At 44.0% G+C, this 27795-nt stretch overlaps 1 protein-coding gene across 5 annotated transcripts in view; it reads right to left on the bottom strand.

Moving 5' to 3' along the window:
* Positions 1 to 27795, bottom strand: part of LOC126268518 (glutamine synthetase 2 cytoplasmic-like) — a 413531-nt gene that overhangs the window by 74516 nt on the left and 311220 nt on the right. For all 5 annotated transcript variants that reach the window (XM_049973916.1, XM_049973915.1, XM_049973918.1 and 2 more), the window contains exon 2: positions 5415 to 5599. In XM_049973916.1, the coding sequence (XP_049829873.1) occupies positions 5415 to 5599 (185 nt within the window). The remainder of the gene's footprint in view (positions 1 to 5414; positions 5600 to 27795) is intronic.

Genomic DNA, 27795 nt, shown 5'->3' with positions numbered 1-27795 from the left:
AACTAGGCACCTAAATCACAAGGCAAACATAATAAATTCATTTTTCCTGTCAAAAAATATAAAACCAATCGAAAGAAGCAAAGCAATGTCAATTTTTTAAGACACGAAGTTAAATCAGTAAAACCGTATATCTTAGTCAACTAATTTCGATTTTAGTTTGTATTCATAAAGATAAGACTGCAGCGCTTAATTCTGTCGCTGACGTAAGCGTCCAAAAATACTGTGTTAAAAGAACTAACAGTTCATCTATTGCTTCTTTGGTGTACTACGCCGTGACGATTAAACATCCGAACTACTAAGCTGAGTAGACGATTTTACATAAAACTTTAAATTACGATATCTTTTTTTCGTGTTTCAGTTTTTTATCTACTAAAACCTGTACGTTGCGCACGACGCTCAAGTGCCTGTGAAAACTCGATCATAATTTGTCTAGTAGTTTTGGAACTTAGAGTATTCAGATACGACGGTCTTACAGCTTTATTACTTGTATAGATTTTTCTGCAAGAATATTAAAATTTTAAACTGCTGATTTTGTTTTTACTAGCGTACACTCCGCTGGAGAGTGGAAGAGTCAATTGGAGAAGATTTGTTCTATTTTTCACGTCTTTATTACTATAATGGGGAATGTACCACTTCCTTTATTTGGTGTGTATTATTCTGCCGATCTTTGTAATACATCACGACGTGTGCTGTTTAGTTTCTTGCTCAATTGTCAATCGCAGTAGTTTTGTAGGTGTAAAAATCCGCCGGCCGGTGTAGCCGAGCGGTTCTAGGCGCTTCAATCTGGAACTACGAGACCGCTACGGTCATAGGTTCGAATCCTGCCTAGTGCATGGATGTGTGAGATGTCCTTAGGTTATTTAGGTTTAAGTAGTTCTAAGTTCTAGGGGACTGGGGACCTCAGATGTTAAGCCCCATAGTGCTCAGAGCCATTTGAACCATTTTGTACCCCATTATGAGCAAATGAACCATTTCACGATTGTGTTGGTAGAAGACAATAAAAATGATTGATTCGTTCCTTAACAGACATTAGAGTGATTACTGTTCCCTTGCTGGAGTTCATTTGTGAGAATTCAGTTAGATAAGCTGCTTTCCAACTACCTAGATAATAAGTGTCGGAACTCATAATCTGAAACAGTGATAATTAAACTTTAATCTGTCGTATTTATTACAAGAAGAGACGTTATCGGACGTTCTGACACTGCTTGAGAACTGGCCAGTCTTGCATCACGGTTAATTGCCACTGCTTCGCCTTGCTACTGACTCAGCACGGCACAAGCGACAAGACGGCCATCACAGCTGTCGTGCCTGTTGGACATTGATCCTGCCGACGTGGCTAGCCGCTGGGGATCCCACAGCCACGAACTAATCTGCGCTGATCTGGCGAGGCTCTATTAATCCCAGTGATGGAGCGATCGCTGACGTTCGGGAGTTGAGTGTGGGCCCTTGAGGGTTCATCTCAGAGCTGCCTCAGGCCACAATCTGTCACCACATTGTTCTTCCTGTCTGTGAAACGGACAGCTCTGATAGCATTTCTGCGTGCAGGTCACTAGTCACTACCCTGGGAACCACATTAAATACGTAGTTTGTTTTACGTCTTACAACGTTAAATAGGTGAGAGTCTCTGCATTATTAATTTCGGGAGTTGAAAAGTTTAGTTAAGACATATGTTACTTCTAGTTGTTAAAAAAGGAATTTAACGAGCTGGTTCGATTGTGTGGATTTCGGACAATGTCAAAAGTTGGTCCGCTACGTTGATATACCGACCAGAGCGTGTGAAACCTAGTCCGAGATTTACGAGAAAGGTTGAAGGCTTAACTCGATGAATGTTTATACACTGACGTGACTGAAGTCTTCGGATAGCGATATGCACATATGTCTGTAGTACCGCATACACGAGGTACAATTGGGCAGTACACTGGTGGAGCTCTCATTTGAACTCAGGTGATTCATGTGGAAAGGTTTTCGACATGATTATGACCGCACGACGGGAATTAACAGACTTTGAACGCGTAGTGATAGTTGGAGCTAGACGCATGGGACATTACATTTTGGAAGTCGTTAGGAAATTCAATATTCCAAGATGCACAGTGTCAAGAATGTGCCGAGAATACCAAATTTCAGGCAATATCTCTCACCACGGTCAGTGCAGTGCCCGACGGTCTTCACTTAACGACCGAGAGCAGCGGCGTACGAGTAGAGACGTCAGTGCTAACCAACGCTGCTTGAAATAACCACTGAAATCCGTGTGGGGCTTACGACGAACGTATCCGTTAGGACAGTGGCGAAATTTAGCGTTAATGAGCTGTGGCAGCAGACGATCGACGCGAGTATCTTTGCTTACAGCACGTCATCGCCTCCAGCGCTTCTCCCGAGCTCGTAACCGTATCGGTTGTACTCTAGACGACTGAAAAACCGTGGCCTGGTCAGAATAGTCCAGATTTCAGATGATAAGAGCTGATGGTAGGGTTTGAGTGCGGTGCAGACCCCTCGAAGCCATTGACCCAAGTTGTCAGCAAGGTACTGTGCAAGTTGATGGTGGCTCCCTAATGGTGTGGGCCGTGTTTACATGGAATAGACTGGGTCCTCTGGTCCAACTGAACCAATCATTGATTAGATTTGGCTATTTTCGGTTACTTTGAGACCATTTTCAGCCATTCATCGATGTCATGCCCCAAAACAGTGTTGCAATTTTTATGGATAACAGTGCACCATGTGAACGTCCCACAATTGTTCACGATTGGTTTGAAGAGCGTTCTGGACAGTTTGAGCAAATGATTTTGCCACCCAGATGGCCCGACATGAATCCTATCGAACATTTATGGGGCATAATCGGAAGACCAGTTCGTGGAGAAAATCCTGCATCAACAACACTTTCGGAATTATGAACAGCTATATGGTTCAAGAATCAAAAGAAGGTTGTACACATGGAAGAACACTGGGGATACCAAAAGGTTTCAGATAGATTATATAATGGTAAGACAGAGATTTAGGAACCAGGTATTAAATTGCAGGACATTTCCAGGGGCAGATGTCTTCTCTGACCACAATCTATTGGTTATGAACTGTAGATTAAAATTGAAGAAACTGCAAAAAGGTGGGAATTTAAGGAGATGGGACCTGGATAAACTGGAAGAACCAGAGGTTGTACAGAGTTTCAAGGAGAGCATAAGGGAGCAATTGACAGCAATGGAGGAAATAAATACAGTAGAAGAAGAATCGGTAGCTTTGAGGGATAAAGTAGTGAAGGCAGCAGAGGATCAAATAGGTAAAAAGACGAGGGCTAGTAGAAATCCTTGGGTAACAGAAGAAATATTGAATTTAATTGATGAAAGGAGAAAATATAAAAATGCAGTAAATGAAGCGGGCAAAAAGGAATACAAACGACTCAAAAATGAGATTGACAGGAAGTGCAAAATGGCTAAACAGGGATGGCTAGAGGACAAATGTAAGGATGTAGACGCTTATCTCACTAGGGATAAGAAAGATACTGCCTACAGGAAAATTAAAGAGACCTTTGGAGGAAGGAGAACCAAGTGGAATATCAAGAGCTCAGAGGGAAACCCAGTTCTAAGCAAAGAGGGGAAAGCAGAAGGGTGGAAGGAGTGTATAGAGGGTCTATACAAGGGCGATGAACTTGAGGACAATATTATGGAAATGGAAGAGGATGTAGATGTAGATGAAGATGAAATGGGAGATACGATACTGCGTGTAGAGTTTGACAGAGCACTGAAAGATCTGAATCGAAACAAGGCCCCCGGAGTAGACAACATTCCATTAGAACTACTGACGGCCTTGGGAGAGCCAGTCCTGACAAAACTCTACCATCTGGTGAGCATGATGTTTGAAACAGGCGAAATACCACCAGACTTCAAGAAGATTATAATAATTCCAATCCCAAAGAAAGCAGGTGTTGACAGATGTGAAAATTACCGAGCAATCAGTTTAATAAGCCACAGCTGCAAAATACTAACACGAATTCTTTACAGACGAATGGAGAAACTAGTAGAAGCCGACCTCGGGGAAGATCAGTTTGGATTCCGTAGAAATATTGGAACACGTGAGGCAATACTGACCTTGCGACGTATCTTAGAAGAAAGATTAAGGAAAGGCAAACTTACGCTTCTAGCATTTGTAGACTTAGAGAAAGCTTTTGACAATGTTGACTGGAATACTCTATTTCAAATTCTAAAGGTGGCAGGGGTAACATACAGGGAGCAGAAGGCTATTTACAATTTGTACAGAAACCAGATGGCTGTAATTAGAGTCGAGGGACATGAAAGGGAAGCAGTGGTTGGGAAGTGAGTGGGACAGGGTTGTAACCTATCCCCGATGTTATTGATCTTTATATTGAGTAAGCAATAAAGGATGCCAAAGAAAAGTTCGGAATAGGTATTAAAATCCATGGAGAAGAAATAAAAACTTCGAGATTCGCCGATGACATTGTAATTCTGTCAGTGACAGCAAAGGACTTGGAAGAGCAATTGAACGGAATGGACAGTGTCTTGAAAAGAGGATATAAGATGAACATCAACAAAAGCAAGACGAGGATAATGGAATGTAGTCGAATTAAGTCTGGTAACGCTGAGGGAATTAGATTAGCAAATGAGACACTTAAAGTAGTAAAGGAGTTTTGCTATTTGGGGAGCAAAGTAACTGATGATGGTCGAAGTAGAGAGGATATAAAATGTAGACTGGCAATGGCAAGGAAAGCGTTTCTGAAGAAGAGAAATTTGTTAATGTCGGGTATAGATTTAAGTGTCAAGAAGTCGTTTCTGAAAGTATTTGTATGGAGTGTGGCCATGTACGGAAGTGAAACATGGACGATAAATAGTTTGGACAAGAAGAGAATAGAAGCTTTCGAAATGTGGTGCTACAGAAGAATGCTGAAGATTAGATGGGTAGATCACATAACTAATTAGGAGGTATTGAATAGAACTGTGGAGAAGAGGAGTTTGTGGCACAACTTGACAAGAAGAAGGGCCCGGTTGGTAGGACATGTTCTGAGGCATCAAGGGATCACAAATTTAGCATTGAAGGGCAGTGAGGAGGGTAAAAATCGTAGAGGGAGACCAAGAGATGAATACACTAAGCAGATTCAGAAGGACGTAGGTTGCAAGAAGTACTGGGTGATGTAGCTTGCACAGGATAGAGTGGCATGGAGAGCTGCATCAAACCAGTCTCTGGACTGAAGACGACAACAACAACAACAACAACAACAACAAGGCAGCATGGCTAAATATTTTTCTACAGAGGCTTCCAACGAATTGTCGAGTCCATGCCACGTAGAGTTGCTGCCCTATACTGGGCAAGAGGCGATCCGACACGATGATAGGAGGTATCCACGACTTCTGCTACCTCACTGTATTTATTTACGACGATTACTGATTGATAATCTGGCTAAGCACACTCACCTTTGATGGACTTAGGCAGGGAAGGCAATGTGCGGTCCTTGGCCCTAAGGTTCTCGCCCGTGCCGTCGATCCAGATGTACGTGGCCTGCACCTTGTTGTCGGGCTGCGGAAGTCGCATGTACTTCTCCAGCACCGTCTTGCAGATTCGCGCGTTCGGCGACTGCGCCAGCGTCTCCATGGCCATCCTGCAACAAGACAAAGGCAGGATCATTAAGCGTACTGGGGGGGACACTGCAGCCGAGAGCTGTAACGTTTTACTTTTAAGCAATGTAAGGCCAAATGATGACAATATCTGGCTTTGGCAGTTAATGCTGTGATACGAAGGCGTCGGAGCAATGCTAAAGTGGACAGACGGAATCCCACATCGATTTTGCTTTCCTTGACGGTGGCGGTGACGGCGGCGGCAGCAGCAGCAGCAGCAGCAGCAGCAGCATTAGTAGTGATAGTAGTACACTGTTCAAAGTCTTTCAAGGTGGCCATGGCACATCTTACTGTAAAATTTATTGGAATAGAATTTATTTATGCTGGCTGGTTTCGATAAGTGAAGGAGCAGGTATTCGGACAAGGAAATTATCTACCGCGGCGAGTTGCTAGCTAAGCGGCCCGGATTCTGTTCTCCCTACGGGACGGAGATTTTCTGCTCGGGGACTGAGTGTTGTGTTGTTCTAACGTTTGTGTGGTCATAAATGTCATTCCGCCGTTGAGATGGGTGTATGTGCTCTCCCGAAAGCCAATAAATTAAAAGAAAAAATTACCTAAGTAGCGGACATAAAATACGCTCTATAGAAATTGCATCAACGCTGGGAAAGTGCTTCCTCCCTCTCCTGTCTTTCCATAGGATGGTCGCATGCATTAAAATACGAAGACAAATTTTGATGTATCTATGATGTGAAAGCGAGATACAGCGCTCAGACTGTATTCAATACACAGCGATAAGCTATTTGGAACCAATGTTTATCGATAAAATGCATGACGCACTTTAATTCTTATTCCGTACAAAGAAACTAAAATTACAGGTATATTAACAATGACTTTTATAGCCTTCTTCACTAATACGAAGTCATGTACGCAAATGTCGCGTCTGCAAGTAGTTAAAGACATAACGAGTTGGTCGCCTGTTGAGTCGTGTGACGGTAGTTTTGTTTTCATGTGTAGGGTATGGCTGTGCCACATCCCCGTGATAACAGGCGAAGAGCATCACGCGGATTGACTGCTAGAATTCCTTCACTTTCGTACACGTGACGTGATTTCACACCTCTACCGGTTCTAATAAAGCCCAAACGGAGCGGCATATGCCATACGTTTGCGCGGCAGAAATTAAAGCTGGTTAGTGATCTCATCTTGTCCAACTTCAACGCTGCCGTATCTCCGCCACCAAACGCACGAGACCTTTATGCTGTCTTAAAGGAAGGCAGTTCTACACACAAGGCAGGACACTGACAATTTTCCACTTAAATATTCGTTTATTTCTTAATGGGAACTGTAGCGAGAAGTGTGCATTTAAATGTGCATAAGTGTCACGACACAAAATATATATTCATTCCCGTTCTTATATTCATATGAAAACATTAACCACAACCTGAATGTATCATTCAGCTATGTGGGCTACTTCGCCTCTGGAAGAAAATTTCAGACATCTCGAATTAAATGTTTTGAGGAGTGTAGTACTCAACTATGGGACAAACTCACATAGAACGTTCTAGAGGCTAATAAAGTGAAGTATTTCGTTAAGGAGACTATTTCTGCCATGTTGAACAGTATGCATTATTCACTCTTATGACATTGACGTCGCTGTGCGACTAGGTGAATTCAAAGGCAGCAATTCGTATTCTACCATTGAATTAATACGCAAACGCAGTTCCTACTTAAACATCTACTGTCACTCGGACAAGGATATTTTACTTCTTCCTGCTACAAGACGATTCAGGGCTATCCCTGAAGACCGGCGTAGTATCAATGACTGTGCCATCACTTGGATCTTGAGTTAAATTCTGAAATTTGCTTCCAACGAAAATGCAAGACAATGGGAATTCTCTCTCATATTGTGTAGATCTATGTACAGATTTAGGGTTTCTGACTCTGGGCTCCGAGTTGTATTAACATTGGGTATCAGGTTGACATTTGTGATGTGTCACGTCTAAGAATTAACTACCCATTTATATCAATTTCACATCTGGTTGTGTCACTGCCGGGAGATACTCGATACCAATCCTTCGCCTGATCGTCTCCAATAGGACTAAACTCTTTATTATATGAACTCGACCGGCAAACCACCAACAGCGTGGTAAGAAAACGTGGAGAAGCTTGGAATTTAATCTGCGTAACTGGCACGTTTTTGATCGCGACCTGGAAGACCTACGCTCTTCTCCTTTGCACCTAAACTCTGCATGTCATGTCACGGTATGTGGCGGAGCGTAGTTCTGGTTCAACTACATTTTGCTCCTTCGCTGCTCCATTAGCGAATGGTCGGTAGGAAGGACGACCGTCGGAAAACTTCCGTACGAAGCCTGGTTATCTCGGTGTGGCCATTTCGACAGAATTTTGAAGGAAGAATTGTTCTTCGAAAATAAGGTCTCAGAATTTAAACTGTAAACCTCTGCGTGAAGAACAGCTCCTCTACTGTACCGCGTGCCACTGTAGTTTGTCGATCGTCTCTCTCTCTCTCTCTCTCTCTCTCTCTCTCTCTCTCTCTCTCTCTCTCTCTCTCTCTCCATATTACCCCCAACTGTTACTGTTGAGCAATAATTAAAATTTCTTGGAAGCAACGTATTTCGTGGATGAATTCTATATCCTTCAGATTCACAGTCTGGCTTTGACACACACACACACACACACACACACACACACACACACACACACACACACACACGCGCGCGCGCGCGCGCGCGCCCGAGGGAGGACTAACTTCCGCCGGGACAAGCCGCACAGTCCATGACCACAGCGCCCTAGACCGCTCGGCTAAAGCCGCGCCGACTGGTTACTCCTAGGTATTTTTGCAGCTACTGCTACCAGTAATTTGTCACGAGTCGTCTAATCCAACAATGTACAATTGCATATACATACACGCTCCACAAGCCACCCTATGATGTGTAGCGCAGGGTACATTGTACCAGTACCATATATTTCCTTTCCTGTTCCACTCGCAAATACAGCCAGAGAAAAGAGACTATCTATATGCCCCCATACGAGCCCTAACCTTTCTGATCTGATCTCCATGGTCCTTCCGCGAAGTATACTTTGGCGGCAGTAGAACCTTTCTGCAGGCAGCCTCAAATGCCTTTTCTCTAAATTTTCTGAAATGTGCTTCCCGAGAAGAACGTCGTCTTTCCTCCAGGAATTCCTATTTGAATTCCCGAAGCACCTCTGAAACAATTGCGTGTTGTTCGAACCTACCAGTAACAAATCTAGCAGCCCACCTCTGAATCGTTTCGATGTTTTCCTTTCATCCGACCTGGTACGGATACCAAACGCTAACAGTATTCAACAATGAATCGGATCAGTGTCCTATATGCTCTCTCCTTTACAGATGAAGCACACTTTCCTATGGTTCTCCCAATAAACCGAAGTCGCCTTCTCTGCTACGGTCTTTACATGCTCATTCCATTTCATATTGCTTCGTAGCGTTACGCCTAGATATCTAAACGACGTGGCTGTGTCAAGCAGGACACTAATAAAGCTGTATCCGAACATTATGCTTGCGTTTCTCCTACGCGTCCGCATTAACTTATATTTTCTTCCATTTAGAGCTAGCTGCCATTTATCTCACGAACTAGAAATTTTGTCCAAGTCATCTCGTATTCTCCTACAGTCACTCAACTTCGACACCTTACCGTACGCCACAGCATCATCAGCAAACAACCGCAGACTACCGCCCACCCTGTCCTCCACATCATTTATTTATCTAGATAATAACAGCGGTCGTATCACACTTCCCTGCGGCACTCTTGACGATACCCTCGTCTCTGAAGAAAACACTAACCGTCGAGGACAATATTGGTGCGTCTCTTAGTCCGTTTACGCATAAGAGTGCCACAAATATTTTTCACGGCACTTTTCGACCATCTGACCGGAAATCGACTGAATATTTGTGCCAGCGCGCTAATGTGCGTTAGAGGCCTTACGTATGTTTTTCTGGTATACACCCAAGTCTGACTTCGGTGAGCGTGCATGACCGAGTCGACTACCTACCACAGTATCTTACAGCAATTTCCTCTCTGACCGCTGAAACGAACCACTTGAAAACCGCGATCGCGTGCCTCATTACAGGAGGAGTGCGCGAAGTTTTGCCCAGAGAGAAGCAAATGAGGCCAGCTAATTGGCGTCCAGAATTAGGCGGCGCTGTACAGAAGGCGAAAGGAGCCATTCCCGCAGACGCAGGCGCGGGCGGCCGCGCTGGAGAGTCGCGTGCGGCCGCAGCGGCGCCATCGATCTACCCTCTGTGTTACTGTGCTCTGCTCTGCTCTACCTGCCGGCTGCCTGCTGCTGGCGCGACGCAGCCGTAGCCCTAGCCGTAGCCGCCCGGGACGCGGTTCAGCCGGAGGACTGCCACGGCCTATCCTTTTACTAATTCCATTACAGAATGGTGGGGAGGGGGAGGGCAGGGGGGGGGGGGGTGAAAGGAGGGAGGCCTACTGCAGAGTCGTTCACCACCAGTGCTGCACTCTGTCTCGTGCACATGTGAACCACATTACCACCTTCAACACTCTAAGCTGTAATTCTACAGCACAGGCTACCTGGAATGTTACTGGTAAAGTACACTACTGGCCTTTAAAATTGCTACACCAAAAAGAAATGCAGATAAACGGGTATTCATTGGACCAACATATTACACTAGAACTGACATGTGATTACATTTTCAGGCAATTTGGGCACATAGATCCTGAGAAATCAGTACCCAGATCAACCATCTCTGACCGTAATAACGGCCTTGGTACGCCTGGGCATTGAGTCAAACAGAGCTTGGATGGCGTGTACATGTACAGCTGCCCATGCAGCTTCAACACGATACCACAGTTCATCAAGAGTAGCGACTGGTGTATTGTGACGAGCCATTTACTCGGCCTCCATTGACTAGACGTTTTCAATTGGTGAGAGATGTGGAGAATGTGCTGTATCCAGAAAGGCCCCTACAGGACCTGCAAAAAGCGGTCGTGCATTATCCTGCTAAAATGTAGGGTTTCGCAGGAATCAAATGAAGGGTAGAGCTACGGATCATAACACATCCACTACTCAAAGTGCCGTCAATCCGAACAAGAGGTACCGAGACGTGTAACCAATGGCACCTCATACCATCACGCCGGGTGATACGCCAGTATGGCGATGACGAATACACCCTTCCAATCTGCGTTCACCGCGATGTCGCCAAACACGGATGCGACCGTCATGATGCTGTAAACACATCCTGGATTCATCCGAAAATATGACGTTTTGCCATCCATGCACCCAGGTTCGTCGTTGAGTACACCATTGCAGGCGCTCCTATCTGTGATGCAGCGTCGTGGTCTCCGAGCTGATGCTGCTGCAAACGTCGTCTAACTGTTCGTGCAGATGATTGTCTTGCAAACGTCCCCGTCTGTTGACTTAGGGATCGAGACGTGGCTGCACGATCCGTTACAGCCATGCGGTTAAGATGCCTGTTATCTAGACTGCTAGTGATACGAGGCAGTTGGGATGCAGCACGGCGTTCCGGATTACCCTCCTGAACCCACCGATTCCATATTCTGTTAACAGTCATTGGATCTCGACCAACGCGAGCAGCAACGTCGCGATACGATAAACCGCAATCGCGATAGGCTACAATCCGACCTTTATCAAAGTCGGAAACGTGATGGTACGCATTTACACGAAGCATCACAACAACGTTTCACCAGGCAACGCCGGTCAACTGCTGTTTGTGTATGAGAAATCGGTTGGAAGCCAACCTTGTGTGAATGCTCTGAAAAGCTAATCATTTGCATATCACAGCATCTTCTTCCTGCCATTTAAATTTCGCATCTGTAGCACGTCATGTTCGTGGTGTAGCAATTTTAATGGCCAGTAGTGTAGGTATACAAAGTGACCGAGGAAAGGCCTGATGCACTGTCAGTATTTCTTTTGTATCTCATCTTCCCCCACGAAAGTGAGACAATATTCGGAATCTAGTGAAGGATTACACATGATTCATCAACATGGAAAAGTTGTTAGTGCTACAGTCTCTCGAGCGGAAAAATGGCAATTTCATTTAGTAACCGTGTAGCTATAGCTCGACAAAAGCGAACTGCTCACTTACTGGCCAAGAGGCGTCCACTTTTCCAACATTAATAAGCACGAAGCCTTTGTCTGACCTCTGCCAATGTAGCTGTAGTCAGAGCATCTGTTGGTATCCGTATAAAAATAACACTTGTCAACAAATTTAACCTTTTTCTGGATCTGGTCTGTAAATAGGTGGATTTGCCAAATTTTGGGTTGCTGAAATCACTGGTAAAAATCCGTTTTCCTCGACCACCGCTAATTTCCTAGATACTGAGCGGAATCAAAGACAGTGCTGGTGAACATTAACAGAATTAAAAACAAATAAGAAATACGTTTTCAGAACTTCAGAATTGAATAGTATTTAATATGTATGTATGTATGTATGCACACGATAACAGTGGAATCTCTACATTAGTTCACAACATCTTGAGCTTTAATTTTCTTTGGTATTCGAAAAATGCGACAGCGATGCTTTTTTTTTGTTTGCTGCTTCGTCACCACCTAAGAAGAAACCAGCAATAAATCCCATCATCGACGGGTTCCAGCGACGTTGGTAGCTGCCTTCCATCGTACGCATGCCTATGTAAAAGCATTAATTTCACTCAGTGCTTAACGCTCTCAAATTTTCCGCGAAGAAATCAAGGTGAGAGAATTACATCTCGATGCTCGTACCCGTCTTTCGTCTTGCACTATAAGCCTGTGGTAGTGTATTAGAGTCTCTCGTTTCTTCAGATTCCTCTAACATCTCAAAAAATTGCATACTTTCGTAAATTTTAAGAACAAAACCTCACCATATGTCCATCATTATTCAACCCTAAGCAGTTACTGCATGTATTAGAAAATCCCTTTCCCTTTCCTTCAAACTCCAACACTACAAATACTATCCGAAGGCAACCATTAACCTTCCATTTCCACTCTGACATACATCACAGCTATGGCCATTTGTCTGCCATTCTTATCACCAACAACACCCGCGTCTGTTTTGAAGCAAGCTCCTCGAGGTAAAATTACTTTTAACTTATTTTAGGTTTTATGCTTATTTTTTTAATCTGTAACTGCATTAAATTCTTTTACAGCTGCTGCCAGTCACTTCGCTTCACTACCAAACCTAGGAAAATAAAATTCTCATTTACTAAAAATAGCAGTAATATTTTTCACACACTATTATAGTGGCTAAAAACAAGTGTTTTACTCAAGTTGCGCAAAGAGACGTGTGTATGTGTTTCAGGTCCTAGGAAGTAGTACTTTCAATTTGTTAGCTGTTTCTGAGCCAGTATGGTGAAAGCCTATCTCGAATGAACTAACAAAACTATTATAAATCAACACAGAAATATGCGGAGACCCAAGAGATATTGCTGTCTGAGGTACACGTCGGTTACGATTTGTGCATGTGACGGTTAGTGGAGAGGCTAGAATGAAATGGACTGCGGAAAATGACCATCTTCTCTGGCTATAACGGATGGTCGTCTACGTGACTGGGGAGAGATGTGGTATCACCACCGTGGAATCGATAATGGAAGAGCACAAGCTGTGAGAGGCAGGTGTGCATTCAGGTCTGAGGATCTATCCGGTGGCATTCCCTACGACCATTATCCACATGGAAATTACCCTTCACACACGACACTGTATTTATCCTTTGAGCGGAGTATGGTTCGCAGTGAGCCACTTTTTCATGCTGTGAACAAATTATTCATCATAGAAATCGGTGACACCCCTGTTAACCGTGAAAAGTGGCTGGCTCTTATGAGTTTGTTACTGAAAAATTCTGCTCATACTTTGATACTGATTTTACATGGAATGGACTGCGTCATCTGGTCCAACTGAACCGATCTTTGACTAGAAAGGGTTATGTTGGGCTACTTGAGGACCATTTGCAACCATTCATGGTGTCCATGTTCCCAAAGAACGATGTCATGCGACCAAGCCACAGCTGTTCGCTATTTGTTTGAAGAGCATTCTGGATAATTCAAGCGAATGATTTGGTCACCCAGATCGCCCCACGTAATTCAGTGAACATTTATGGGACATAATCCAAATGTCACTTCGTACACAAAATCCTGCACCGGCAACGTTTTGTGCTCATCAAAAGCAGCATTGCTCAGTATTTCTGCAGGCGACTTCCAACGGCTTCTCGACTCCATGCTACGTCGTTTTGCTACACCACACTGGGCAAGATGGGGTCCGACGCGTTATTAGAATCTATTTCATGGCTTTTGTTACCTCAGTGTACATCTGCGTGCACGTGCGTATTGTGTTAACTTCCTACGCGATCTCGTGTCAATGCTGCCTCATGTGTTAATAAAATACTAACTGTAAATAATGAATCTTTAACGGTCCACTTCTCAACAGATACTGGTTTCCGGAAACATCGTATAGGATCTTTTCTTTTAGTTTTGACCAGTACTATCTCTTGTAGGAACATTTTTTTTTTTTTTTTTACACGTCCTGTGAAGGGGCAGAAGCTGCCGCAAGTGTGGGAAAGTCGACTGTCTTAATTTCCAAGACGTCATCTGCGCCAGCTTTTCTTAGGGACACACGACCGATCTATTGACAGGCTCTTCAGTGGACATTATGACTCTACCTAGTAGAGTTCCAGTAACAGTTTTCGTGACTTTGCTTCTGATCTCGCTCGTCTCAGAACGTGATCGTAACTTCCAGACATTTAACATAGTACAGAGCGAACAGAAGGATTTTTCTGATCTATAATTATTTAGAACGGAAAATGAGCGACATCCCAACAACGACCTTAATCAACAAACGTTTTTAAACAACGGAATTAAGTACATCGGATTGTCACACTCATAATATGAGTGCGTGTATTGTGCTTAGAATGTAAACAGCATCGTTGCTGCAGATGTGGGTATGGGAGGGGGAATCAAGCAGTTTGATCGACGATTACTCTACTAAAACTAATGTAGACTTTTCTATTTGAAGGGACTCACTGTGACGTATGACTGAACGCTGTTGTGGAGCGCTGCCTTTGGCATCGCCCGCCAGCGCACAGAAATACGGTGGCCACGTCTTCCGCGTGACGGGAGGCAAACAGACGGGAAGCACGAATGCCTCATCGAGCGCCTTCCATTGTATCTCCAGCTCACCTGCCACGCACTGACAGCCGCCGCGCCAAGAATCAACTCGTAATTTCGATCGCAGTTACCACCACCCTGCTGCCGCTATTGAATGCTTTCACGCTTTTACTGCTTTTTCACTGTCAAAACCTTCAGTGACGAGTTTAAAAGCAAGAATGTAAAACAGCAATAGGTTATTAATGATGGGAAAGACCAACACTTTCTGAAAACTTACTATGGTGGCATATTAAAACATCAGAAAGGGGGGGAAAAAGAATCAGAAAGGGGGGAAAAAGAATCAGAAAGGGGGAAAAAGAATCAGAGTGGGGGAAAAAAGAATCAGAATGGGGGAAAAAAGAATCAGAATGGGGGAAAAAAGAATCAGAATGGGGGAAAAAAGAATCAGAATGGGGGAAAAAAGAATCAGAATGGGGGAAAAAAGAATCAGAATGGGGGAAAAAAGAATCAGAATGAGGGAAAAAAGAATCAGAAAGGGGAAAAAAGAATCAGAAAGGGGAAAAAAGAATCAGAAAGGGGAAAAAAGAATCAGAAAGGGGGAAAAAGAATCAGAAAGGGGGAAAAAGAATCAGAAAGGGGAAAAAAGAATCAGAAAGGGGGAAAAAAGAATCAGAAAGGGGGAAAAAAGAATCAGAAAGGGGGAAAAAAGAATCAGAAAGGGGGAAAAAAGAATCAGAAAGGGGGGGGAAAAAGAATCAGAAAGGGGGGAAAAAGAATCAGAAAGGGGGGAAAAAGAATCAGAAAGGGGGGAAAAAGAATCAGAAAGGGGGGAAAAAGAATCAGAAAGGGGGGAAAAAGAATCAGATGTTTTAATCTTTACCATCTTGTGCATCACAGCAGATTCACGTTAATGTTGTTAAGAACCACTTCACTTGCATTAAGGTACATTTATTGTGTAACGATCGGTTTTGTTCAACCAACATCAGGTGGCACTGTCAACGGTGCACGCTATACTGTCTAGACAGTGCTACTTAACGAAAGTTTGAGAATTTGTTTCCAAGACTGTTGGCAATTTCAACTATGATCATCATTGTAGTAAACGGGTCGTGACACAATAAATGTACTTAAATATGAGTGAAGTGGTTCTTAGTAACATTAAGCATTTCTGTTGAGGTTCAATGAGTTTATACCTGCATTCTTTGTAGAACTGTGCACACAGATTTATCAGAAGATTTACAGCACTTAGAATTACGATACAAGCAGAAACTAGATTCTGTGCACTGTCTGTTTACATATATATTTGTTATTTGTCTAGGTCTCTGAAACTAGAATGCTACAGTTACTATTTATTAAAACTCATTTATGGTAAGGCGGCCCAACTGTAACATCTATATTCGTATCTGGAAGCTCATCGGTGCAACAGAGGGAGACTCAACCAGTTTATAAAAGTTACGCCGTCAGGAATTTTATTGACCTTGCTAATGAAACATATAGTCTAAGATTTACAACGGGCCTATTCATTTCTATAGATGATGTGTGTTACGCCTTTTGAAGTACTCCAGCCTTTTTGTGATCCCCAGGACTTTGTCATCCTCTGAAAGATCGGAAATCTAGCTGCCCTGGGATAATGATTACTCAATTACCGTGCCACGCCAGTCTCGTCAAGCACAGAGGCTCTACCCAGAAGCTGCCACGTGTTCTGACGCTTTGCCAGTGAAGGTCTTCCCGTAATTCACGGATAACTATCTATCTGAGGAGACTGGACGGTACGGCCCTTCGACGTCGTACAGAGAGTCAAAGTGGTCCGAGTAGGCAATAAGAAACAATTCCCGTCCGAAGTGTGACGGTGAACTCATACTGAGAATGGCTCTCCAAGACGGAACGTCCAGATGTGTTAGTCGTGGTGATCGGAAAACGTCAGTAACGGCAAATGTAACTTCAGCCATTGTTAGCTCTTTGTTAAGCAGTTTACATGTAGAGATGTCGGTACATCAAATAATTGCAGAATGTTCTGCGGCGTTGAATATGTAGGTGTGAGTTCAATTCCCCCATGTTAGGCTTGGAAGGGAGACATGAATTGTTCAAGTACCATTTTCCACACGAACGACTGTAACAACTGACGGCGCATAGCCGATTTTCGAATACTTTTGTGCAGTTAGCGTTGCACAGAATCCAGAGCTGCCTCGTCCCACTGCGACGTCGCGGCCTACCAGTAATAATCTTCAGAGACGCATTGCGACCGGTTTCTCTCTCTAAAGACCAGCTGCTGACAAATGTTCTTTGCTTGGAATGTAGTCGGCCATGATAGATTACCGCATACGTTTGAGCAGCAGTAGTAGAATTCTATTTTAATTCGCGGCAAATCAAAACCACCTTAGTCTGATCACCACTTACGTACAATATTGTGCTCCTAGCATCTTCCAATCACAGCGCGCAATTGAGTTTTTACAACCTCTGCCTTTAGTGTACCGAATTAAACGTGCGCACAGCTACAGACTATGTAGCCATTGAAGTTCGAATCTTCTGAGTTTTTTTAGGTGGCGTCGTATTTCTTCAAATGATATGCGTTTCGACCCCTCTGGGTGGATCATCTTCAGGATCTTGTGGTGTCCACTGTAGATCGAGCAATGTCAGATACCAGTGTCGCCTTCTCTTATAAAGGGGCGTTTACCAGCGCTTGTGCCGGAGAAGTGGGATTACTGCGTAAAAGACGTGGGCTATCACTTGTGGGCCAACGTCATTGGTTAGAAACATTTTCCCTCCAGTTAAGCTGGAGAAGAGTTATTGGTTAAGTGAGGGAAAATCCCTTCCTGGCCAATGATGTTGGTGTATCAATAGTAGCCGCAGGAGTTTCGCCCAATAACCCCTTCTTCGGTACTAGCCGAGGAAAACTGCTCTTGCTATGCAATGACGGTGCCCCGCCAATGGTGACCCAAGATTTTTACCTAATAATCTCACTTCTCCAGCACAAACTCGAGAAAGCTCCCCTTAATAATGGAATGCGACGCTGGTCTGACAGTGCTCACTCTACAGTGGAACCACAACATCTATCTACATGTCTACATGACTACTCTGCAATTCACATTTAAGTGCTTGGCAGAGGGTTCATCGAACCACAATCATACTATCTCTCTACTATTCCACTCCCGAACAGCGAGCGGGAAAAACGAACACCTAAACCTTTCTGTTCGAGCTCTGATTTCTCTTATTTTATTTTGATGATCATTCCTACCTATGTAGGTTGGGCTCAACAAAATATTTTCGCATTCGGAAGAGAAAGTTGGTGACTGAAATTTCGTAAAAAGCTCTCGCCGCGACGAAAAACGTCTATGCTGTAATGACTTCCATCCCAACTCGTGTATCATATCTGCCACACTCTCTCCTCTATAACGCGATAATACAAAACGAGCTGCCCTTCTTTGCACCCTCTCGATGTCCTCCGTCAATCCCACCTGGTAAGGATCCCACACCGCGCAGCAATATTCTAACAGAGGACGAACGAGTGTAGTGTAAGCTGTCTCTTTAGTGGACTTGTTGCATCTTCTAAGTGTCCTGCCAATGAAACGCAACCTTTGGCTCGCCTTCCCGACAATATTATCTATGTGGTCCTTCCAACTGAAGTTGTTCGTAATTTTAACACCCAGGTACTTAGTTGAATTGACAGCCTTGAGAATTGTACTATTTATCGAGTAATCGAATTCCAACGGATTTCTTTTGGAACTCATGTGGATCATCTCACACTTTTCGTTATTTAGCGTCAACTGCCACCTGACACACCATACAGCAATCTTTTCTAAATCGCTTTGCAGCTGATACTGGTCTTCGGATGACCTTACTAGACGGTAAATTACAGCATCATCTGCGAACAACCTAAGAGAACTGCTCAGATTGTCACCCAGGTCATTTATATAGATCAGGAACAGTAGAGGTCCCAGGACGCTTCCCTGGGGAACGCCTGATATCACTTCAGTTTTACTCGATGATTTGCCGTCTATTACTACGAACTGCGACCTTCCTGACAGGAAATCACGAATCCAGTCGCACAACTGAGACGATACCCCGTAGCTCCGCAGCTTGATTAGAAGTCGCTTGTGAGGAACGGTGTCAAAAGCTTTCCGGAAATCTAGAAATACGGAATCAACTTGAGATCCCCTGTCGATAGCGGCCATTACTTCGTGCGAATAAAGAGCTAGCTGCGTTGCACAAGAGCGATGTTTTCTGAAGCCATGCTGATTACGTGTCAATAGATCGTTCTCTTCGAGGTGATTCATAATGTTTGAATACAGTATATGCTCCAAAACCCTACTGCAAACCGACGTCAATGATATAGGTCTGTAGTTAAATGGATTACTCCTACTACCCTTCTTGAACACTGGTGCGACCTGCGCAATTTTCCAATCTGTAGGTACAGATCTATCGGTGAGCGAGCGGTTGTATATGAGTGCTAAGTAGGGAGCTATAGTATCAGCGTAATCTGAAAGGAACCTAATCGGTATACAATCTGGACCTGAAGACTTGCCCGTATCAAGCGATTTGAGTTGCTTCGCAACCCCTAAGGTATCTACTTCTAAGAAACTCATGCTAGCAGATGTTCGTGTTTCAAATTCTGGAATATTCCATTCGTCTTCCCTGGTGAAGGAATTTCGGAAAACTGCGTTCAATAACTCCGCTTTAGCGGCACAGTCGTCGATAACAGTACCATCGGCACTGCGCAGCGAAGGTATTGACTGCGTCTTGCCGCTTGTGTACTTTACATACGACCAGAATTTCTTCGGATTTTCTACCAAATTTCGAGACAATGTTTCGTTGTGGAACCTATTAAAGGCATCTCGCATCGAAGTACGTGCCAAATTTCGCGCGTCTGTAAATTTTAGCCCATCTTCAGGATTTCGCTTTCTTCTGAACTTCGCATGCTTTTTCCGTTGCCTCTGCAACAGCGTTCGGACCTTTTTTGTGTACCACGGGGGATCCGTTCCATCTCTTACCAATTTATGAGGTATGAATATCTCAATTGCTGTTGCTACTATATCTTTGAATTTGAGCCACATCTCGTCTACATTCGCATAGTCATTTCGGAAGGAATGGAAATTGTCTTTTAGGAAGGCTTCTAGTGGCACTTTATCCGCTTTTTTAAATAAAATTATTTTGCGTTTGTTTCTGATGGATTTGGAAGAAATGGTATTGAGCCTAGTTACAATGACCTTGTGATCACTAATCCCTGTATCAGTCATGATGCTCTCTATCAGCTCTGGATTGTTTGTGGCCAAGAGGTCAAGTGTGTTTTCGCAACCATTTACAATTCGCGTGGGTTCGTGGGCTAACTGCTCTAAATAATTTTCGGAGAATGCATTTAGGACAATCTCTGAAGACGTTTTCTGCCTACCACCGGTTTTGAACAAGTATTTTTGCCAACATACCGAGGGTAGGTTGAAGTCCCCACCAACTATAACCGTATGAGTGGGGTATTTATTTGTTACGAGACTCAAACTTTCTCTGAACTGTTCCGCAACTGTATCATCGGAGTCTGGGGGTCGGTAGAAGGAGCCAATTATTAACTTAATTCGGCTGTTAAGTATAACCTCCACCCACACCTATTCGCACGGAGTATCTACTTCGACTTCACTACAAGATAAACCACTACTGACAGACACCAACACTCCACCACCAATTCTGCCTAATCTATCTTTCCTGAACACCGTCTGAGACTTCCTGAAGATCTCAGCAGAAGAGTCGGAACGTCGAGTGTTTGAAGAAATATGACGCGGTCTAAAAGCTCAGAAGATTTTAAAAATGTCCACGAAAGCCCGCAGATTGATACAGCCATTTCTCTGAAGCAGAGAGATCGCGATCCAGTGCTTAGCGCTATTGTCGAGTTATTCGGAGGTCCCGTGTTCGATTCCCCGTACTCATCTCAGTTTTTTCTGTGGTGAAAATACCTGGAACAGGGCCCGTTCAGCTTCGTATGGCCTAATGAGATGCTGTTCGTATAAAGTGGCAGCAAAACTGGCAAGCAAACCGCCACTGTGACGTCATATAAAATGGCTGAGCACCATGCGACTAAACGTCTGAGGTCATCAGTCGGGCAGAACTTAGAACTAATTAAACCTAACTAACCTAAGTACATCACACACGTCCATGCCTGAGGCAGGATTCGAACCTGCGACCGTAGCGGACGCTCGGCTCCAGATTGTAGCGCCTAGAACCGCAAGGCCACTCCGGCCGGCCATCGAAAGACACTCACCAAATTGGGCCAGAGAGAGAGAGAGAGAGAGAGAGAGAGAGAGAGAGAGAGAGAGAGAGAGAGAGAGAGAGAGAGTCATTTACACGACTACTACTTGCTAAGAAGTTTGTCGTGTGTGGCAGGCCTTGATATTTAGGAACTGGTTCTCAGTCGCTCTTGGAGCGTGTTAACATTAGAAACGGCCAAGACTCGGCAGAGTGCTCGCGTGCCTTTTCTTTTGTGGCGACATGCATATTCAGAGTGTTTGTGATCCGTGCCGGGCGTGGCTAGAAGCCGGCAACCCGTGTTTTCGCTCTGCGGAACTGCCGGACGGCCCTTAAGGTCGCGGACGTAAGCTAGATAGTATCGCTTACAGCACGGCCACGCTGTAAACAGCGTGATCTCCATTACGTCACCGTGGTTTCATCTTACGTAACAAGCGCGTCCTAGCAACGAGTTCTCTTGCTGCTCCTGCACAGAGTGGTACAAAGAAATGGGAGCCGTTATCTGATGAGGAAGCGGAGCAGCGGCGTTGAGAGCAATTCGCAATCAGATGGCCCCGATAGCACGAAGCGAACCTCAACGGGTAGCTGGCAGGACTAGAGCTGGGTTGGCACAGAAAAGCGTGAATAGTCTTTGAGGAAAGAGAATTCCGATAAGCCCTTACGAGTCCTGGCCATGCTTTTATATTTCTACTTGGTAACATGTAAGAAGCCTCTACTGCAGACGATTTATATGAAGTAATATATATTTTACAAGTACTTAGTGAGCACTAGCATCCAATTTCAGTCATCTGTTAAGACTGCCCCTCTAATTTTGCTATTCCACCAATGCCCTGAGTGAAAAATGTATCGTCATTTACAGAATATTTCCTGACTGTATAGCCGGCCGGAGTAGCCGAATGGTTCTAGGCGCTACAGTCTGGAGCCGCGCGACCGCTACGGACGCAGTTTCGAATCCTGCCTCGGGAATGGATGTGTGTGATGTCATTAGGTTAGTTAGATTTAAGTAGTTCTAAGTTCTAGGGGACTAATGACATCAGCAGTTGAGACCCATGGTGCTCAGAGCCATTTTTTTCTGATTGTATAAGTAAAACAGACTAGTTCACGTTTTCCGTAACTATTATGACCGGTTAGGGCGTATTAAGCCATCTTCCGAATTGAAACTAATATCCAGGACTGTTTTTACTACATGACTCGGCTGTGCGCGTCGTTGCAATTCTGACAGTGTTAGGCGCGTCCAGCCGCCGCAGAGATTTCTGCAGTTTAGTTTACTCACAGTGAAAACCGCTGCCGCGCAAATAATCTTACGTACAGCATGTGGAAGTACGGGAAGCCAGAGCGCTGAGACAGATTCTACCGCGCCGTATTGTGACTGTGGAGTAAAGATAAAGTCACACACTTCGAATGTGTTGTGAGACATTACTGGAAGGAAAAATAAAATTCTCTTCCAAAGGCTAATAAAAATTATAGGACACATTCAGTATTATCTGCAGTTACTTTTGTTGTGTGTATTTGACCTGCCTCTCCAAGAAATGTAAATTTATGTTTTTCCAGATCACTCGTTCGGTAGCCGTGTGTGTTAAACCGACGCTTCCGGGTCGGGAAGATGCGCTGGACTCGAATCGAATCCGCTCGATGGACGAAGAACGAGAGATTGTGGGCAGCTAGCCTAGGTGTGGTTTCTAGGCGGTTTTCCACATCCCACTAGGTGAATACTGGGCTGTTTCGTTCAGTTACATAATTTGCAAACTTTTAGAGAACTTTCGCTTCCTTTCACGTGGATAAAACTACACGCAGACAGTTGAGGATACACATGGTTTGTCAGGGGTGTACGGAGTAGGTATCCGGCCACTCAAACCAACCACACCGAATCCGTAAATAGCCGTGCCGACCCTACGCAGATGAGGGACAACAGCACAATAAAAAAAAGAACTGTTTTCCAAATCCGTTTACAGTTTCAAGTTAATATCTGTATTTTGACTTATGTTAAGGTTTATAAATATCAAAGCAATTTCACGTCCTAGGATAGTCGCCCCAGTTTTCGTTTCACACTGTATGTACTCTTACTTTTTATACCCTTCTTCAGCGATATTAGGTAAAGTTTTGAACAAGTTTCTACTTCAGTCGAAGAGCCGAATACCTTAAAACGGCGAAGAAAATTCACCCAGTAAAATTATAAATGGAGAGACTACATTCCTGAATTTAATTAGTTCAGATTAGCTGGAAATTTTGTAATACGTCACATGATTATGAAGTAAACCCTGAATTACGGATATGTACTTATTTAATTTCAGTCTAATATGCTCTAAGAGTAGTTCTCAAAATGGTTGAAATGGCTTTGAGCACTATGCGACTTAACATCTATGGTCATCAGTCCCCTAGAACTTAGAACCACTTAAACCTAACCAACCTAAGGACATCACACAACACCCAGTCATCACGAGACAGAGAAAATCCCTGATCCCGTCGGGAATCGAACCCAAGAACGCGGGCGCGGGAAGCGAGAACGCTGCCGCACGACCACGAGCTGCGGACGAGATTTTTAATGTATATACATTAATCGCTGATCATATGCAGGTATTTGACAGCAGAGGAAGTTGAATTTAATCACTGTCGGTATTTCTACTTTTCTGCTACCAGTTTCTCTCTCTCGTGTTGGTAAGTCAGTAGCAACATTCTTTTGAATTTAATTACGAAGGATGTTACACAATTAAGGAAGTGAATTTCCTTGCCGACGGAGATTGATTCTTAAGTGGGTTACAAAACTCTGTCAAAGAATTAAACTGAAGGCCACAGGAGAAACTTGCGCAAGTCTGAAGACGACGACGACGACGACACACTCAACCAGGAAAAGCGTCTGCATATATGTTCTCTTTCGACGGAATGGCATTAGATATCCTTCCACTTCATCGGCTTCCAGAGAGAGAGAGAGAGAGAGAGAGAGAGAGAGAGAGAGAGAGAGTGCCGGCAGTCCACGTACGCTGCAGCCACTGCTGCGGCAGTGGAGTGTGTTGTGGCATTCGCTGGCCGCTTCAGGGACAAGGGCCGCTATCGTGGCCTCGCCTCGCCAGGACCGATGCTGTCATGCCACACGCGCCGTTACATTCCGGCAGTACCGATACACGACACTTGACGACGCGTCTTATCTGCTTAGACTGCGTCGTTCCCAGCAGTTAAGGTCGCCCGCCAAGCGATAACTCGCTGGTTTCTACGATTGGACCTCAACACCATTTTCCTTAAACATGAGAGTCCCTTGCACTACCAAGCCGTGTCTCTTCGCGTCCAGCTCGACAACTTTCCTCGTTTAATGTTGCTTGGTCACGTGGCGATACACCACTATTATCTCGTTTATCTAGTTTCGTCTATTATTATAACAATATTTTCTCCCTTCTGTCTATTTTACGAATGAGGTATCTGCATTAACCTTGACTTCGTGATTACAACAACAAATTGAAATTAGATGTTCCAAACTAATATATGCCTCCCGCTTCGACACATCCTCACTTCTTGACTACTCCACCGCTGATAGTCCCGTTTTTAAACTTGTCTCACGCACGGAAGCTGAATGTATGAAATAATATGGGTTCTTATTACTGCTTACGATCTTCCAGGATATACTCGCAGGGGGAGTACAGACTCTTGCGAACTCTTCCAAGGAATTAGAAACAATGTGGCTGGTGCAATATAGCACATAGCTTCAGTGGAAACTGTGCCTGTTACCATCTAACTCACGATTCGAAGGTGCTTTGTGTTCTAGTTTTACGCATACTTGTAAGCGGAATGTCGAAGAATAAGCACGCCGCATTATTAATAAAGGAAAAATTTCCTATATGAGTTCCACGGTCATTTTTTACATAAGAGCGTCTAGACCGGTTAATATATGTGATTTCTAATGTTGTTTCTCTGATATCATCATCAGATCAAAAATACGACTTTCAGAACAATGTTCGTAACCGGTATCAATGAAACCTATGTCAAATCGTGGCCGATTAGACATACGTTCTACTGAAACTGACGAACTTCGTAGAACAAGGACGGTTTTAACTGATGATAGCAGTAGCCAAAAAGACTTCGAAATAACGACACATATTAAGCGATCTCCACGATTTTGTTCACAAAATACGTCGCATTGACTTAAATGGACATTTAAATGGCCGCGCAGTTAGACGTGCAATGTCCCGGATTGCGCGGCCCCTCCCGTCGGAGGTTCGAGTCATCCCTCGGGCCGTGTGTGTGTGTGTGTGTGTGTGTGTGTGTGTTTGTGTGTGTGTGTGTGTGTGTGTTTGTGTGTGTGTGTGTTTGTGTGTGTGTGTGTTTGTGTGTGTGTGTGTGTTTGTGTGTGTGTGTGTGTTTGTGTGTTTGTGTGTTTGTGTGTTTGTGTGTTTGTGTGTTTGTGTGTTTGTGTGTTTGTGTGTTTTTCTTCATAGCGTAAGTTAGTTTAGGTAGTGTATACGTCTAGGGACCGATGGCCTCGGCAGTTTGGTATCTTGGGAATTTAAACACGTTTGAACATTTTTGATATTTAAGTGGTAAAAGCAAGCAAGATGAATTGTGGTTAATGCTGACTCACTCTGAGGTGAGAACTTCGCACGAAGAAGTGATTGTCCAAGTGTCCAAGAGATAGTTCGAGAATGGCATTGCCTACCGATCTAATAATAAATAATAATAAATAATAATAATAATGAATGTACCCCACCACCACCAACCACATTATGCAGTTTCTTCACTTAGAAGGAAACTTTATCCTCCACTTTTAACTGGCCCAACTACGTATCTTATCACATATGTATAGTACTCCTAATATTTCGTGCGTATGAAGCAGACAAGCTACACACTATTCTACTGCGTCTCGTCATTAGCCGGGTGAGGTAATTGACAGGCTGCGTGATGTGAACTGTGTACTACTTTCACGAGTATACCATGTCAACTCCTACATTCGAGGCAGAATGTCTGACTTCCATTATAAGAAGTAAAAAATGTGAAAATTCTCTGCCATTTTAGACAAGTGTTTCGCATTTTGGTTGTACGATTACTTTTAAAATCGCAACTGTTCATCACTATGTGATGAGTACGTAATTCTTGGGTGGGTGGAGAGAACGGACGCGATGCAGTGAGGGTGGGAGCGTTTTGCGGAGCTGGGGGGGGGGGGGGGGGGGCAGAACAGCGATGACAGAGCGGTCTGCTTCTGGCGCGGTGTCGGCGGTTTGTCGCCCTCTGCCCGAGGTCGGCCAGAGGTCAGCCGACAATCCGTTTACGTCAATCGAACCGCGCGCCGCTAAATCGTCGACAATTTGTCCCACCGTTGCTCGGTCGCCGCTGCGCTGCCAGCCTGTGGAATCAGAGCCACAGACACTCGTATGGCCGGAGAACAAAAGCCTTCGTTCTGGTGGCGCCCGACCAGTTACTGGACTGCCAACAAACTGTAAGGGCCAACACATCTCCGAATCAATGATTAGACGTTATTTGCCGCTATTCTGGACCTGTGCGTGTTGCAGGCTTAAGTTTCTGCCAGTTTTTGTCAAGAAATACCTTATAATCATTCTTATACATCTACAACCATACTTCGCAAACCAATGTGAAGTATATGGCAGAGTACCAGTAATTAGGGCTTATTCCAGTTCCACTCAGTTATAGAGCGAGGGGAGAATGACTGTTTAATTGCCCCTGTGCACGCTATAGTTAGTCTAACCTCGTCCTCACTATTCCTACGGGATCGATAAGCAGGAGCTTTTATACTCTTAGAGACAATTTAAAGCTGGTTCTTGAAACTTTATGTAGTCTTTCTCGGGAAAGTTTGCATCTACCTTCGAAAGTATCTGCTAATGCAGTTTCTTCAGAGTCTGTGTGATACTCTCCCAGGGGTCGAAAAAACCTCTGACATTTCGTGCTGCCCTCCTCTGCATACATTCAATATCCCCTGTCAGTCCTGTTTGGTACGTATTTCACACACTTAAACAATATTCTGGGATGTGTCACAAGAGTGATTTTTATGCAGTTTCCTTTGTAGATCTCGTTTCTTAGTATTCTACTAATAAAGCGAGTATACCAGTTTCGACTGAGACTATGTGATCGTTCCATTTCGGATCTCCGAAAATTGCTACACTTAGGTGTGAGTTGACTAAATGATACTGTAGTCAAATGGTTCAAATGGCTCTGAGTACTATGGGGCTTAACATCTGATGTCATCAGTCCCCTAGACTTAGAACTACTTAAACCAAATTAATCTGAGGAAATCACACACATCCATGCCTGAGGTAGGATTGGAACTTGTGACCTTGGCAGCAGCGCGGTTCCGGACTGAAGCGCCTAGAACCGCTCGGCCACTTCGGCCGGCAGTAGTCTGAGATACTTTTTTCGTTTTGTGAAGTGCATAATTTTACATTTTTGAACATTTAAAGCAATTTGCCAATCATTGCAATACTGAAATCTTATCTAGGTCTGACAGACTATTTGCGCAACTTTTTTTTTCTTCTTGGTAGTACTTCATACAAATAGAAGCAAAATCTGTGAAAGATATGAGACATGTGAAAGTCATGAGACATAGCAAGGATCCCAACACACTTCCCTGAGGCACATATCAAGTTACTTCTACATTTGTCGGTGACTGTCCATCTAAAATAAGATGCTACGTCCCACCTACTGTAAAGTCATCAATATCGTCACAAATTTCACTTCATAGCCTGTATGGTTGTAGTTTTGATGTTATGCGTAGATCTGGTGCTAAGTCAAATGTTTTTTGGCAATCAAAAAATACTGGGTCTACCTGACTCCCTTGATCCATGCCTTTGAGGATGTCATACCACAAAGTGCGAGCTGGGCTGAACGTGATGTATATTTTTCTGAATACACATTGATCGGCGTGGAAGCGACTTTGTTCAAGATACCTCACTGTATTTTAGCTC

Source organism: Schistocerca gregaria, chromosome 1 (assembly GCF_023897955.1).
Source record: "Schistocerca gregaria isolate iqSchGreg1 chromosome 1, iqSchGreg1.2, whole genome shotgun sequence".
In the NCBI taxonomy this organism is placed as follows: domain Eukaryota; kingdom Metazoa; phylum Arthropoda; class Insecta; order Orthoptera; family Acrididae; genus Schistocerca; species Schistocerca gregaria.
Note: the sequence above shows the minus strand (reverse complement) of the source record. Positions and strands in the feature narration are given on the sequence as shown.